A 13,616-nucleotide genomic window follows, 5' to 3' on the forward strand; every position below is an offset into this window, starting at 1 on the left:
TGTTGTATTTATTTTTTATCATTTTTCTTAAAGAAACATGAAAGTCAGCAGACAACTATGCTGCTTCACAAGACATAGTTAGCTTTGTCCACCGCCTTAAGTTTCCCTCCGTCAGAAGACATAGTTACGCTGTGTCAACCAAGACATAGTTACACTGTGTCCACCGCCTTAAGTTTCCCTCTGTCAGAAAACATAATTACACTGTGTCCACCGCCTTAAGTTTCCCTCCGTCAGAAGACATACTTACACTGTGTCAACCAAGACATAGTTACACTGTGTCCACCACCTTCATTTTCCCTCCATCAGAAGACATAGTTAGTTACACTGTGTCCAACAGCTTCAGTTTCCCTCCATCAGAAGACATAGTTACGCTGTGTCCACTGCTTTATCTGTTCCTCCATCAGAAGAGATAGTTACACTGCTTCCACTTCCTTAAGTTTCCCTCCATCAGAAGACATAGTTACGGTACACTGTGTCCACCGCCTTCAGTTTCCCTCCATCACAAGACATAGTTACGCTGTGTCAACCGCCTTAAGTTTCCCTCCTTCAGAAGACATAGTTACACTGCATCCACTGCCTCAAGTTTCCCTCCATCAGAAGACATAGTTACGCTGTGTTAACCGCCTTAAGTTTCCCTCCATCAGAAGACATAGTCTGCGTCCGCTGCCTAAAGTTTCCCTCCATCAGAAGACATAGTCTGTGTCCATTGCCTAAAATTTCCCTCCATCAGAAGACATAGTTACACTGTGTCCACAGCCTTAAGTTTCCCTCCATCAGAAGATATAGTTACACTGTGTCCTCGCTTTTAGTTTCCCTCCATCAGAAGACATAGTTACGCTGCGTCCACTGCTTTATCTGTTCCTCCAGCAGAAGACATAGTTACACTGCGTCCACTGCCTTAAGTTTCCCTCCATCAGAAGACATAGTTTCGCTGAATCCACTGCTTTATCTGTTCCTCCATCAGTTACGCTTGGTCCACTAAAAGTGTTTGTTTGTTAATAATTGCGTCACCACTCTTAGTTAAGGGCCAGCCTGTTGGGCTTATAAGACACCTACATTCTTAAACATCTTTACCCCAATTCCTATCCCAAATGCCAGGCACCTGGCAGGAAGGCAATTGGTACCCCTCAATATAACTAGCTGCTGGGCCGGCAGCCGGCCATGTCATGGCAAGCCATGTGTGAGACTCGAACATTCGACCACCCACTCCGTAGGCAGATGCCTTAGCCACTAGGCCACAGAGACTACATTATATGTCCATCACTTTGTGGCATATCGGATTTGTAAACCATTTGAAGGGTTTCAACAACAATAAGCGGAATGTTTAAGTATACTAATAGTATATTCCAGTCCAAGGTCATAGGTTAAAGGTCAAATGTTGATTTTTCTCTTACAACAGTACAACAGGCAACAGTTCTGTGTACACCATATACATATATATCAAGGACAGCTGACTATTATATGCACAAACCAAGGCCCTATATACACAATCATGGTCATATTTAGATGTCAAAGGTAATTTGCAGAAGATATTACCCATATCAAACTTGCAAGATCCCCTGTTTGCAAAGTTTTTAATGAAACAGCATGACTTGAAGAAATTTGATCAAAGACTATTATTTTAAAATCTTGCCAACAGTTTGTGGAGATTTTTAAAGATTTCCCTTTGGTTCGCATGGCAACCAGATTTCTACATGGAACCTGTATTTTTAAGGAATCTTGAAGTGTATCATTCAAGGATCATTCTTGTGAAATTTGGTTCAATTGGCCTACTGGTTTAGTTGTTGTTTAAAGGAAATACAGTCGAAACTCGTTGGCTCGATATCTCATGGCTCGATATCCTCGTTGGCTCGAACCAAATTAAAAAGACCGATTTTTATTTACTCTTTGTTCATATAAATTTCGATCGGATGGCTCGATATCTTGAGGGTCGATATTTCTCCACGCTCGAAGTCGTTTTCGCGGTCCCAAACAAGAATTTCACACTTTGATTTGGTTGCTTGGGTCGATGTCATTTTCGCGGGTTCAGTTAAGAATCTCATGCCTTGATTTGTTTGATTGGCTTCATTTAGCATAAGGCGCTAATCGATTAAAATTGCTTGACTGATATTATAACTAGAGATTGCTTTTTTGAAAAAGCGCTTGTCTCCCCTATTGTGTGGTCGTAGCTGAGAAAAAATAAATGATGGACATGAAATTTGTAACTTTGGACTGGAGACAAACCAACAGTGAAGTTTGGTTTATTCGATTATATTAAATAGTGAAGAGAAGAAAGTGTTGTTGATTAATCATGGAAAATGTAAACGAAGTTTGCATTGTATGAAGTTCCTGGGCGCAAGCGTTATTCAATTATTGATCGGAAACCATTTTTCAGCTCACAGTCATCGTGACCATGACCTTTTACCTACTGATCACAACATCAATAGGGATCATCTACATAACCAACTTGCATACCAAGTATTAAGTTCTTGGGTGCAAGTGTTCTTTAGTTACTGAGCAGTAACCATTTCTTCAACTCAAGGTCATGGCAACCTTGACCTTTGACCTACTGATCTCAAAATCAATAGGGGTCATCTACTAGTCATGACCGACTAGCGTACCAAGAATGAAGTTCCTGGGTACAAGCGTTCTTAAGTTATTGAGCAGAAACCATTTTTAAGCTTAAGGTCACCGCCAACGTATCATTTTTTACCTGAAGGTAACCTTGACCTTTGACCTTTTGATCTGAAAATCAATAGGGGTCATCTTCTAGTCATGAACAACTAGCTTACCAAGTATGAAGTTCCTGAAACCAAAGGATCTTTAGTTATTGAGCGGAAACTTTTTCTTCACTTCAAGGTCATGGCAACCTTGACCTTTGACCTAGTGATCTCAAAATCAATATGGGTCATCTTCTAGTCATGACCAACTAGCATACCAAGTATGAAATTCCTGGTTGCAAGCGTTCTCTAGTTATTGAGCGGAAACAGTTTCTTCACCTCAAGGTCACGGTGACCTTGACCATTGACCTACTGATCTCAAAATCAATAGGAGTCATCTACTAGTCATGAACAACTATGAAGTTCCTGGGTACAAGCTTTCTTTAGTTATTGAGCAGAAACCATTTTTAAGCTTAAGGTCACTGCCAACATAACATTTTTTACCTGAAGGTAACCTTGACCTTTGACCTTTTGATCTCAAAATCAATAGGAGTCATCTAATAGTCATGAACAACTAGCATACCAAGTATGAAGTTCCTGGACCCAAAGGATCTTTAGTTATTGAGTGGAAACCGTTTCTTCACCTCAAGGTCACGTTGACCCTGATCTTTGACCTTGTGACCCCAAATTCAATAGGGGTCATCTACTAGTCATGACCAACTAGCATACCAAGTATGAAGTTCCTGGGTCTAAGAGTTCTATAGTTATTGGGCGGAAACGAAGTGTGACGTACCGACTGACTGACTGACAGACTGATGGACTGACTGACGGACAGGGCAAAAACAATATGTCTCCCCATGAATGGGGGAGACATAAAGATATTACACGCAAATGATTTTTACATGGAAGGTCACCACGACCTTGACTATTGACCTTGTTACCCCCAAAACAATTGGGATCATCTAGACATCATGACCAACCTCACTTCAAAGTTTGGTGAACCTAGATCAAAGCATTCTCCTGATATTGCACGGAAATATTTTTTTACATTAGAGGTCACAGCGACGTTGACCTTTGACCTTGTGACCCCCCAAAATATAGGAGTTTTCTAAACCTCATGATCAACCTCCCTACCAAGTTTGGTGAACCTAGGTCAAACCATTCTCAAGATATTGAGCGGAAATGTTTTTTACATTGGGGGTCGCCGCGACCTTGACCTTTGACCTAGTGACCCCAAAATCAATAGGGATCCTCTACACCTCACGACCAACCTCCCTACCAAGTTTGGTGATCCTAGGTCATGCGGTTTTCCAGTTATCGATCGGAAACGAAGTGTGACGTACGGACGGACTGACGGACTACTGGACTGACGGACAGGGCAAAAACAATATGTCTCCCCCAGAGAGGGGGAGACATAATTATTATCGAATTTAAATGGTTTAACAGTTTGAATAAACATGCCATCACTATTAGTTATGTCTCTAATTGTTATCCATCCCTAAATTACTATGCATTTTGATATAACTTTTAAGCTATGTTTGTGTTACCCACTGTTTACAATTGCTTGTTTTGGCATAAATGTATTTTTATTATAAATAAAAAATAAAATGATATTTTCTAATAATCAAATAAGTCATATTACGAAATTTAGGGTGCGTAACTATGCCCAATAAATAATCTTCCTTCTCTTGCGGAGATAGCGTAGCCAATAACAAACGAGGTAAATAAGACTTTATGTAACAAATGAAAAAAATAACATTCTGTAAGCAATCCCGCTTGGCTCGATATTCTCGAGGCTCGAAGTACTTTGGCCGGTCCCTAGAATATCGAGCCATCGAGTTTCGACTGTAGCTTACTATTGACAAAGGACTGTCCCCTATCACAACAGCTCACCCTCAAGCACTTCATGAACTAGAGCTGTCAAAGAGCAATGCACTCGACTATCTGCCACTTTGTCTTAGAAAATGAACTTGATAATTATGTTTTATGTGCCTGTCAAAAGCAATAAAAAAGTCAAATAAAAAACTACAAGAAACCCAGCAATATGATGAAACCAGGTTTTCAATGATTGACAGAAGAACTGCAACCTTCGTTGTGAGATTCAGTTTCTCCTGGGATTTTTTCTCTTTCTAATAATGGTGACCTTGACCTTGACACTAGAGGCCCCTAATGCAATCCCATAGAAGTGCTCAAACACTTTCTATACCAAGTCACTGTATGTCAAACCTAACTAAAATTATTTGATACCATAGGTAAGTTTGATACTGATCTCTGGCCGGCCCGCCCGAACAACGATGTACACCATTCTTATGACCAGGTAACACTTTGTGAAAACCTGCTTGAAATTATGATGTGTCTGTAAAAATATGGGGCAATCTAGGGCCATAATTTGGATTAATATGGAGTTATGTAACTTATTGTGTGGTAACTACTGTGAAGTTATAAGTAATTTAAATGAAGGATATAGAATTAGTAAAAATTCCAACTTGAGCTGGACACAATGTGCCCCTACACTTTAAGTCAATCAGCGGCCAAAATTTGTATTTAGGGTGAAATGGTGTTGTGTAACCTAATTGTATGATGGTTATCAATAATTGTGTGAAAAATAAAACTGAATGAAGGGTATAGAAGTTATTAGTAAAAATCCCAACTTGCCCCAAAATTTTACCGGACAAGTCATACAGGGGCCATAATTTGTATTTGAGATAATGTGGAGTTATGTAACCCCATTGTGTTATGTTTCTGAACAATTAAGTGAATGGTATTGGAGTAGTGAAAATGCCAACTTGACCTAAAACCCTAACCGGACGTCAAAGTGAGTAGTAAAGCCTCCTTATTCTTCAATTAAGAGCTAAAAATCTGGCCAAGTTGAAGCAATTCATGAGGCAAGTTATCACTTTATCAAAATACACAACCAACTTTAAACTATTAACTCTTCTGTATTTACAAAGGTTTCTTCACTTATTTCCAATTTCAGCATCTATAAACTGCCATCATTAAAATAACTTGAATTCTAATTGCAATGTTAAACCCCTGTTCTCAACAGCTGAACAACACTCAATGTAAATCAGCCAACTTTATTTTCAATCATGTCAGACTCCTCTTTATTAATATTTTATTTTTTAGCCAATTATTTTAATATACTTGCAGGAGGGAATCTCTGATATACGACCAGTTTTATACCTCAGTAAAATTCTGCCAAGAACAACAAATAAAAACAAAGAAACATTTCTATTCTAACCCAAATGTTTATTTGCAAGAAAATGAATGAAGGAAACATTTTCAGAACTGAAATGCATGTTAAAAACAAAATGTCTTGTAAAGATCACTTTCCCAAAAACAAATATCTTCCAGATATAGCCTAATCAAGCTTGTCCCCTCTTCTCAAGTTCTTAAGTTAGCTTACTTGAACATCAACATAACACAACTGTTAAAATATAACACCTACAGCTTCACTACAGTCATATACAGTTACGTAACAAGGTATTTTTATTATCATACATTGTACATGGTTTTTCAATTTTTTTAGTGTATTTTTTTCACATTTTATATATAAAAGGGAAAGAAATCAATACAAAACTTAGTTTATACATGTAACGAGCTTGGATTTTTTTGGTTGCTTATTTTTGAACATTTACCTTTGGTAGAAAAATGTGTTTTCAGCCTTTTTATGAGGTAAAGACAATTGTTCAAAAATATTCACACGCGTTTTTTCTAATATACATAATAGATCGCGAATGGCAGTTAGCTATATGAACAATGGTAATATGACGAACACGTTCAATCTCTTGTAACAATTCGTACAAAACCAGCAAAGTCATCATTCTACAGTCATTAATTATTACTTATGTTCATATAGCACAAGCAAAAAATACAATGGATCATATTTTCTTATAACCCAATCAATCACGTTATCATTCTCAAACAAATTTCTCGATGTTTAAGCAGTTTAAACTAATGACATATTTAAATGGCATTTACAGCATTTTTATCTTTCCTCGCAAGATTCCTCAACAATAATCAGAATAAAACAGTTATCATACATTTTTTCTTTAACTTCAAAATAAAATGGCTTCAATTTTAACAAGAACAGTCTTTAAAATGAAACATATTCTGTGAAGATGTTCTGTGGAGTTCAGCCTTGGTGTAACACGGCTGCTATGTACCGTACGTCCACGCGTGTCTAATCCTTCTTGATTGAGCCGGAGTTGGCAGCAGCTTGGGTGGCAGCAGCTTCCTTGGCCTGGTGGGCCTGCAACACGGCCACCGCTTCCTCAACCTGGAAAAAATGGGCATACAATTTGATGTATGAAATAAGGGCTAGAATGAAGCAGCTTTCAGATCTTGAATTCAGATTGTGTGGAAAAGAATTTGTCTTACATTGCAGTCACTTCTCTGCTTCTCTTCTTTGCTTCTTTGCAGTCCAGTAAATTTAACAAAAGTGTTATTATATTTGCTAATTAATTTTAGGAAGCTTTTGATAAGTCCCTTCAAGCTTTGGTACATTCAAGTATAGAATAAATATTGGTATATTGTGTACTGATTGATATCAATGTTTGTTCTTATGCTGGGAAGTTTGTATTAGACAAGCAGGAATAAATATACTTTTTATGATTTGGAAATAGTGTCTTTTATGATTGGGAAATGGTGCCTTTACTCTGGACTATTTGACAGCTCATCTTACCTTGGCCTTCAGAGAAGTGACCGACTCGAGCATGTGGAGCAGCTCAGAGTTGTCAATCTCAAGCAGCATGCCAGTGATTTTACCCGCGAGATCTGGGTACATGCGGGAGATGAGAGGGAAAAGACGCTCGCCCAACATCTGCTTCTGCTCCTGGGGTGGGGCAGCAGCCAACATGGAGGCTGTCAGAGCGTCCTGGCCTGGGACCACAATGGCCTGGCTTGGTTGCTGCAGGAAAGAATCATATTTGTTAATACAGGCACAATAACAGACCTTAAATGCCAATTCTGAAAATGAAATGCTATATGTTATAGTTACTATAGCAACCAGTCAACCAATACTACTCAATACCAGGTAAATATTGTTAAGTCAACACAAAATGAATGCTTGAGGATGAATGCTTTTTTTTTATATTATCTCAATGCAATAAGATTTTCCTTCTGACTTTATCTAGGACAATAAGAAGGGCATGAAACAATATCTTACAACTATAACTTTACCATTCTGGACCCAAAAATGGAATGTTATTTTATTATGGTTTAATGATATTGGGAATGTATTCCTTTGCGCTATCTAAATGCACAAATTCATCAAGCAGCAGATGATCTTCCTTCGCTTACCTCTTGTGGCCTGTAGGTCGGGCGTGCCTGGGGCATGGTGGGACCTCCCTGTTGTTGAGGTCTGCCGGGCATACTGGACTGAGGCATCGTCATACCGGGGCGTGCCTGGGCTGTCGACTGCCCGATGATTGGGCGGGCATTCATAGAGGATGGGCGCACATTCTGCTGGGATCCTGGGGCGTTTGCCTGGTTGGCACCTCCTGCAGCTGCTGTCGGGCGGGGCTGTCGCATGCTGGCTCCTCCAGTCATTGGCTGGAATGTTGCTGGAATAAAAGGTAAAGTCTCAGAAACACATCAATCATTGTGGATGTCAATATGATAGCAACAACTGACAAGATAATGTCTTGTATAATCTGGACAAGCAGGAAGTTAATTAAACCTAAAACCAAAATTTGGGACATTTCACTTCATTTTGCTACTAGTAATCATTAATTATTTATTTACATATATATATATATTGAAAATGTATTTTAATTCTATGCATATCAAATCCAATTTATATTGAAATGATGGTCTATATCTACCAAAATCTTAAAAAGTTAAAAAGCAAGCTGGACATTTTAACATTCTTAACATATTTATTTGTTTTAAATTAACTGTAAATTGTTAAAACAAGCATTGATAGCATGCCATGACTTACATCCTCCTGGCTGTCCGGATGGTCTGACTGTCTGCCAGCGAGGTCCTGCCCGCATCTGTGGGATCTGCTGGGGGGTGAAGAAGTTTCCCCGGGCTGCCCCAGGGTTCATTGTGGGCATGAAGTAGCCTGCCCCACCACCTGGCTGGAACACCTGGCCCATCTGCTGAGTCTATGGGGGAGAGAATGTACAATAAAGTGATCATGTTTTGTGTACATTAAAAAATTGTAATGTGGTATTTCGAGGATTTGCACCAAATACTGATTTATCTGCAAACATAGTCTTACAAATATTTTGAAATTTGTTGCTGTCCATAAATAGAACATATATTCATATCATGAGCATGAAAAAGACTGCTCCATGGTTTGACTGGTTTATCAGCATTTATGATACATACTGGCAAAACTCGCTATATGGTATTCTTAATAAATACTAGTGTATGAACAGACCTGCATCCTCATACTGGCAAGGCGCTGCATGTACTGTGAGGCAAGGTGAGCTTTACGATCCTCCTTACGCTGGGCAAGAGCCACATAAAGGGGCTTGGCTACAATGATACGCCCATTCATTTCTGTAACAGCCTTTGTTGCCTCCTCCGGCGAGCTGAAGCACACAAAACCGAACCCCTTTGAGCGGCCACCCTCAGACATCACCTGAATATGGAAATATAGAGAACTTTTGGATAAGGGCAAATGTCTTGTTATTATCTCTGAAAAAAAAATGAATGTAATTTCTTAAACTGGTGCATGTATAATATAAATGTCAATTTTAAACGGCAATGGACTACAGAACTTCCCCATTAGACCTCAGTATGATCCTTTCTTGCTACAAGAAAACAACAAGGCAGAAGAATCATACAACAAGTCCACGCTCAATGTCAACGTTAGAACTACTTAGTGGAAATAGTGATACATTGTAATTACCATGGAGACCAACATACTATCACACGCCTGTGCTGTTGGGTATGGTAGGTAGTTCATTCATTCAAAATTTGAATGTCACAACATCAAGTATAGATTACCAATTGAACCACTAACATTCACTTATTCTCTTTTAGTATTCTTTTTATACAAATTAAAGACTTCAACAACAAAGTGCACTTAGCCTACATTAAACTCCAGACATGTAACTGAAAATTGTAATTTTAATATAGCACTGCAATTTTATGAGCAATGATTGGTGTGTTTAGCTGTATATATGCTGCATCATACTTGTTTTACAAATTTGTCATGTGTTTTGTTAAAATGAATTCCTCAAACTGTACGTTGCCCACTGATAATGACCAATGTGCATACCAAGTTTGAAGACTCTACACCAAGTTGTTCAAAAAATATCATCAGAACTTAAAGCACCTGTATTGTGTACTGAACAAGGTGTTCAAAACTGATTGGAAACAAAAGTGTGACACCAACTAACCAAGTTATCCCTGTCTGCCCTACTTTGCATGCGACATAAAAAGTAATATTCAAAAAATAATCTGTAACATGTAAAATTTCTCTTTCCGCAGCTCTTTGAAATTCAATTTATGGTGAAAATGTTTACTTAAATTTCCTGAAAGAAACTCAAGAGAGAGAGAGAGAGTCATTTGCACTAGTCTATTATGGCATGCATGCATTGTATATTATCTAAAAGTGTAGCAGGCCTACAAGTGGTTGGCTTGCCTTACACCATACCACGGTTCTGTAGGGTCCTGCTGTCACACACAGTCCCCCCTGACGAATCAAGGGTGTGTGTGATGGCCAGTTTGATCTGCCCAACGTGGGAGGAGAGAGAACAACAGGTCAACCTCCAGGGTGGTTGGGGTTAGTTCATGCAGGGTTTCATGTGTATCTATCTCTTTACAGAAGGTGTACCTTCTATTTATAGTGAGTTTGATTAGCTGTAGGTCCTAATTGATTCTTATCATATGAACAATGATCACATCAACCCTTTATTTAACCATCCATCAGGGCCTAAAAACTCCCAACATTGCTGAACAGACAATAAAAGCTAGCTCTCACCTTCGCACTTATGATGGTTTCAATCAATCAACTGTACTTTTCAATGACATACATGGCCATTAACCTCAACAACTTCAAGCCAGTTCTCACCCTAGCACTTATGATGGTTCAAATCAATTAACTGTAGTTTCACAATGACAAACATAGACATTTACCTCAACATCTAGCAGTCCTCATAAGAGCAACTTAAAGCCAGCTCTCACGCTAGCACTAGTGATGGTTCCAATATATCAACTGAACTTTCGCATACATGGACATTTACATAAACACCTAGCAGTGTCCTCATAAAAGCAACTTAAGGCCAGTTCGCACCCTAGCACTACCAGTAGTGATGGTTCCAATATAACAACTGTACATACATGCACATTTACATCAACACCAAAACCAGTTCTCACCCTAGCACTGGTGATGGTTCCAAACTGTGAGAATTCCTTCCTCAGCCTCTCATCATCGATGGTATCGTCCAGGTTCTTCACGTACAGGTTCACTCCCTGGTATCTGTTCATGCGCTCCTGTTTAAGTCGATCAAACTTGTCCTTGAGCTCTGCCTGTCGTTCTGCACGCTTTTGTGCTCGACCAACATACAGGATTTTACCCTCTGTCAAGTCTTTATTGTTCATCTCGGTGACTGCCTAGAAAATAAATAACAACCAGTTATAAGTATGTTGGAAGTGCTTGATGTAATTTCAAACTTTTTGCTTCTCTTGTTTTCGGTTATTAATGTGCTTGGGTAATTTCTTACGTTAGCTTCACAATAGCTTTCTTTGACATATCACACAATTCAATTTCATAAAGCAAACTTTTTTTTGCAACAAGAAAATAGAATCGAACAATAGTCAAGAACAGAGGCAATGGGATGTTATCTCTTTAATTGGTGTTGAATTGCTTACCTTCTCTGCAGCTTCAGGCTCCTCATAGCTGACAAATCCAAATCCGCGTCTCTTTCCATCATAACCAATCATTACCTTTAAAACAAAACAAAAACATTGAACAATCAGTTATTAAAACATCATAAACCAAGGTTTTCCCTTTAATAGAAGGATAATTATAAAACTGAGGGTTTTTTTAACCATAGTAGGTATAAGAAGAATTTAAGAAAGTTATATTCATGTAACAATTTCTCAAAACAACCTGAAGCTCAAGAAGTCTATTGAAAGATCTGAATGAGTAATGTGAGCACAATTCTCAAAGTTTATACACAGGGATTCAGGTACAAAACAGGGTAAAAGGGCTTGTTTCAAAAGCCATTAATATACATTTCAATCTACTTATTACTATACTTAATTAAAACAAAATCCTGATTTAATGATCAATACTACGTAACCATCCCTGTTAAATATTTCCTTAATACTTAGCAAATACCTTGGCACTGATGATTTTGCCAAAAGGCTCGAACCAAGTCTTTAGTCCTTCATCGTCAATGTCCTCACTGAAGTTCTTGATGTACACGTTGTTGAACTTCTTCATTTTGTCACCCATTTGTTCCAAGCGCTCACGTCGGTTCATAAATCGACCCACAAACCTAAAAAGTGGGAATATTTTCAGGCGTTATGAAAATAATTTTGCCAGAAATTAAGAAAGAAATTAGAGTTACACCAACAGGGCTTAAATGTTTCCATATGTATGTCTTACCTTATGTGTTCAAATATATGAAAGACATGCACATGATACATATCAGAAATTGATTACTCACACTTTCTTCTGGTTCAGCAACATGCCGTTGACTTTCTCTATGGCGTTTCTAGCTGCTTCTTCGGTCTCAAAATGGACAAAGCCATAACCACGAGATCCGTGCTCATCAGAAACAATCTGAAAAATGATAATGGTTGCTGAAATTTGTTCGTGATTCATGAACAGTTTACACAAACTAATTTCATATGGAAACTGTAAGTTTACAATTAACGTTACTTTTGAATAATAAAGATGTGCCAATACATTTTCGCAACCAATTGACAAATCACATGAAAAACTTATTTTAAATTTAATAAGCGACTGGATTAACCATGACATTATAAATATTAGCTCCTTGCATTAGATGTTAGTTTTCAAAAGGGAATCACCTTGCAAGACAAAATGTTTCCGAAGGCAGAGAAAGTGTCATAAAGGGCCTTGTTGTCAATGCCCTTGTCCAGATTCTTGATGAACACATTGCCAACACCGGATTTTCTCAGTGAGGGGTCGCGCTGTGACCACATGATTCTGATGGGACGGCCTTTGATTGTATCAAAGTTCATGGTGTCGAGAGCTCTTTCAGCTGAAATTCCAATCATACAGCGTATTATGACAATGCAGCAAATGTTGTTAAATGGACAATGCCACTCCGTAAATCAGTAAGTTTAGACTAAAAAGAATATCCTCAGAAGCCGAAAGGTTAAAAGTTGTAGGCTACAAATCACTGTACGTACTGTTACAACATAAATATAGTTACACGAAAGAGATATTGCTTCAATTATGCCACACCCCCTTGTCAGGTTATCGTATTTACAACCTATTTTACACAGATGAAACAAACATCTTACAGATTTTATTAAACATACCATCAGCAGGCTGTTGGAAGTTGACATAGGCATATCCAAGGGATCTTCGTGTAATCATATCCCTGCAGACTCGGATTGACAGGACAGGTCCGGCGGTAGAGAACTTCTCGAACAGCATAGCTTCTGTAACGTCTGGGTGGAGGTCTCCCACGTAGAGGGAGGCCATGGGGTAGCTCTGGGGTCCTCCTGCGTTCTGCATCTTCGATTCTTTTGTTTCGTACGGTTTAAAATTTACTTAGAAAAATCGTGATTGCTCAACAATATGGCGATCGTGTTTCTTCGTTTTCTCAAGCTGTCACTTTGCTCGACTAAAACCAACCGTTTCGCGTCTTTTTGGTATTTTTAAATGATTTTTCAGATTTTTTTGTGATTTTTTAAATATATTTTTTAATTTTTATAGTCCTTTTTCGCAATTTTTAGTGTTGTGGTGTTGCTTATAAACAACGACAACACGTGTAAAATATCGGCGGCGCGATCGAGAAGAGGGACCGAATAACTGCA

General features: G+C 38.5%; 1 protein-coding gene across 1 annotated transcript; it reads right to left on the minus strand.

Annotated features, from left to right (window-relative positions):
* Nucleotides 1-5,867: 5,867 nt before the first annotated feature.
* Nucleotides 5,868-13,616, minus strand: LOC128206062 (polyadenylate-binding protein 4-like). The gene is made up of 11 exons (XM_052908195.1): nt 13,116-13,616; nt 12,639-12,832; nt 12,272-12,387; nt 11,941-12,100; nt 11,469-11,543; nt 10,974-11,210; nt 9,028-9,231; nt 8,581-8,749; nt 7,941-8,203; nt 7,324-7,548; nt 5,868-6,918 (listed from the first exon to the last, which is right to left on the minus strand). Exons 1-11 carry the CDS (start codon nt 13,312-13,314, stop codon nt 6,823-6,825), a joined length of 1,938 nt encoding a protein of 645 aa, XP_052764155.1. The 5' UTR covers nt 13,315-13,616; the 3' UTR covers nt 5,868-6,822.

Source organism: Mya arenaria, chromosome 10 (assembly GCF_026914265.1).
Source record: "Mya arenaria isolate MELC-2E11 chromosome 10, ASM2691426v1".
Taxonomy (NCBI): Eukaryota; Metazoa; Mollusca; class Bivalvia; order Myida; family Myidae; genus Mya; species Mya arenaria.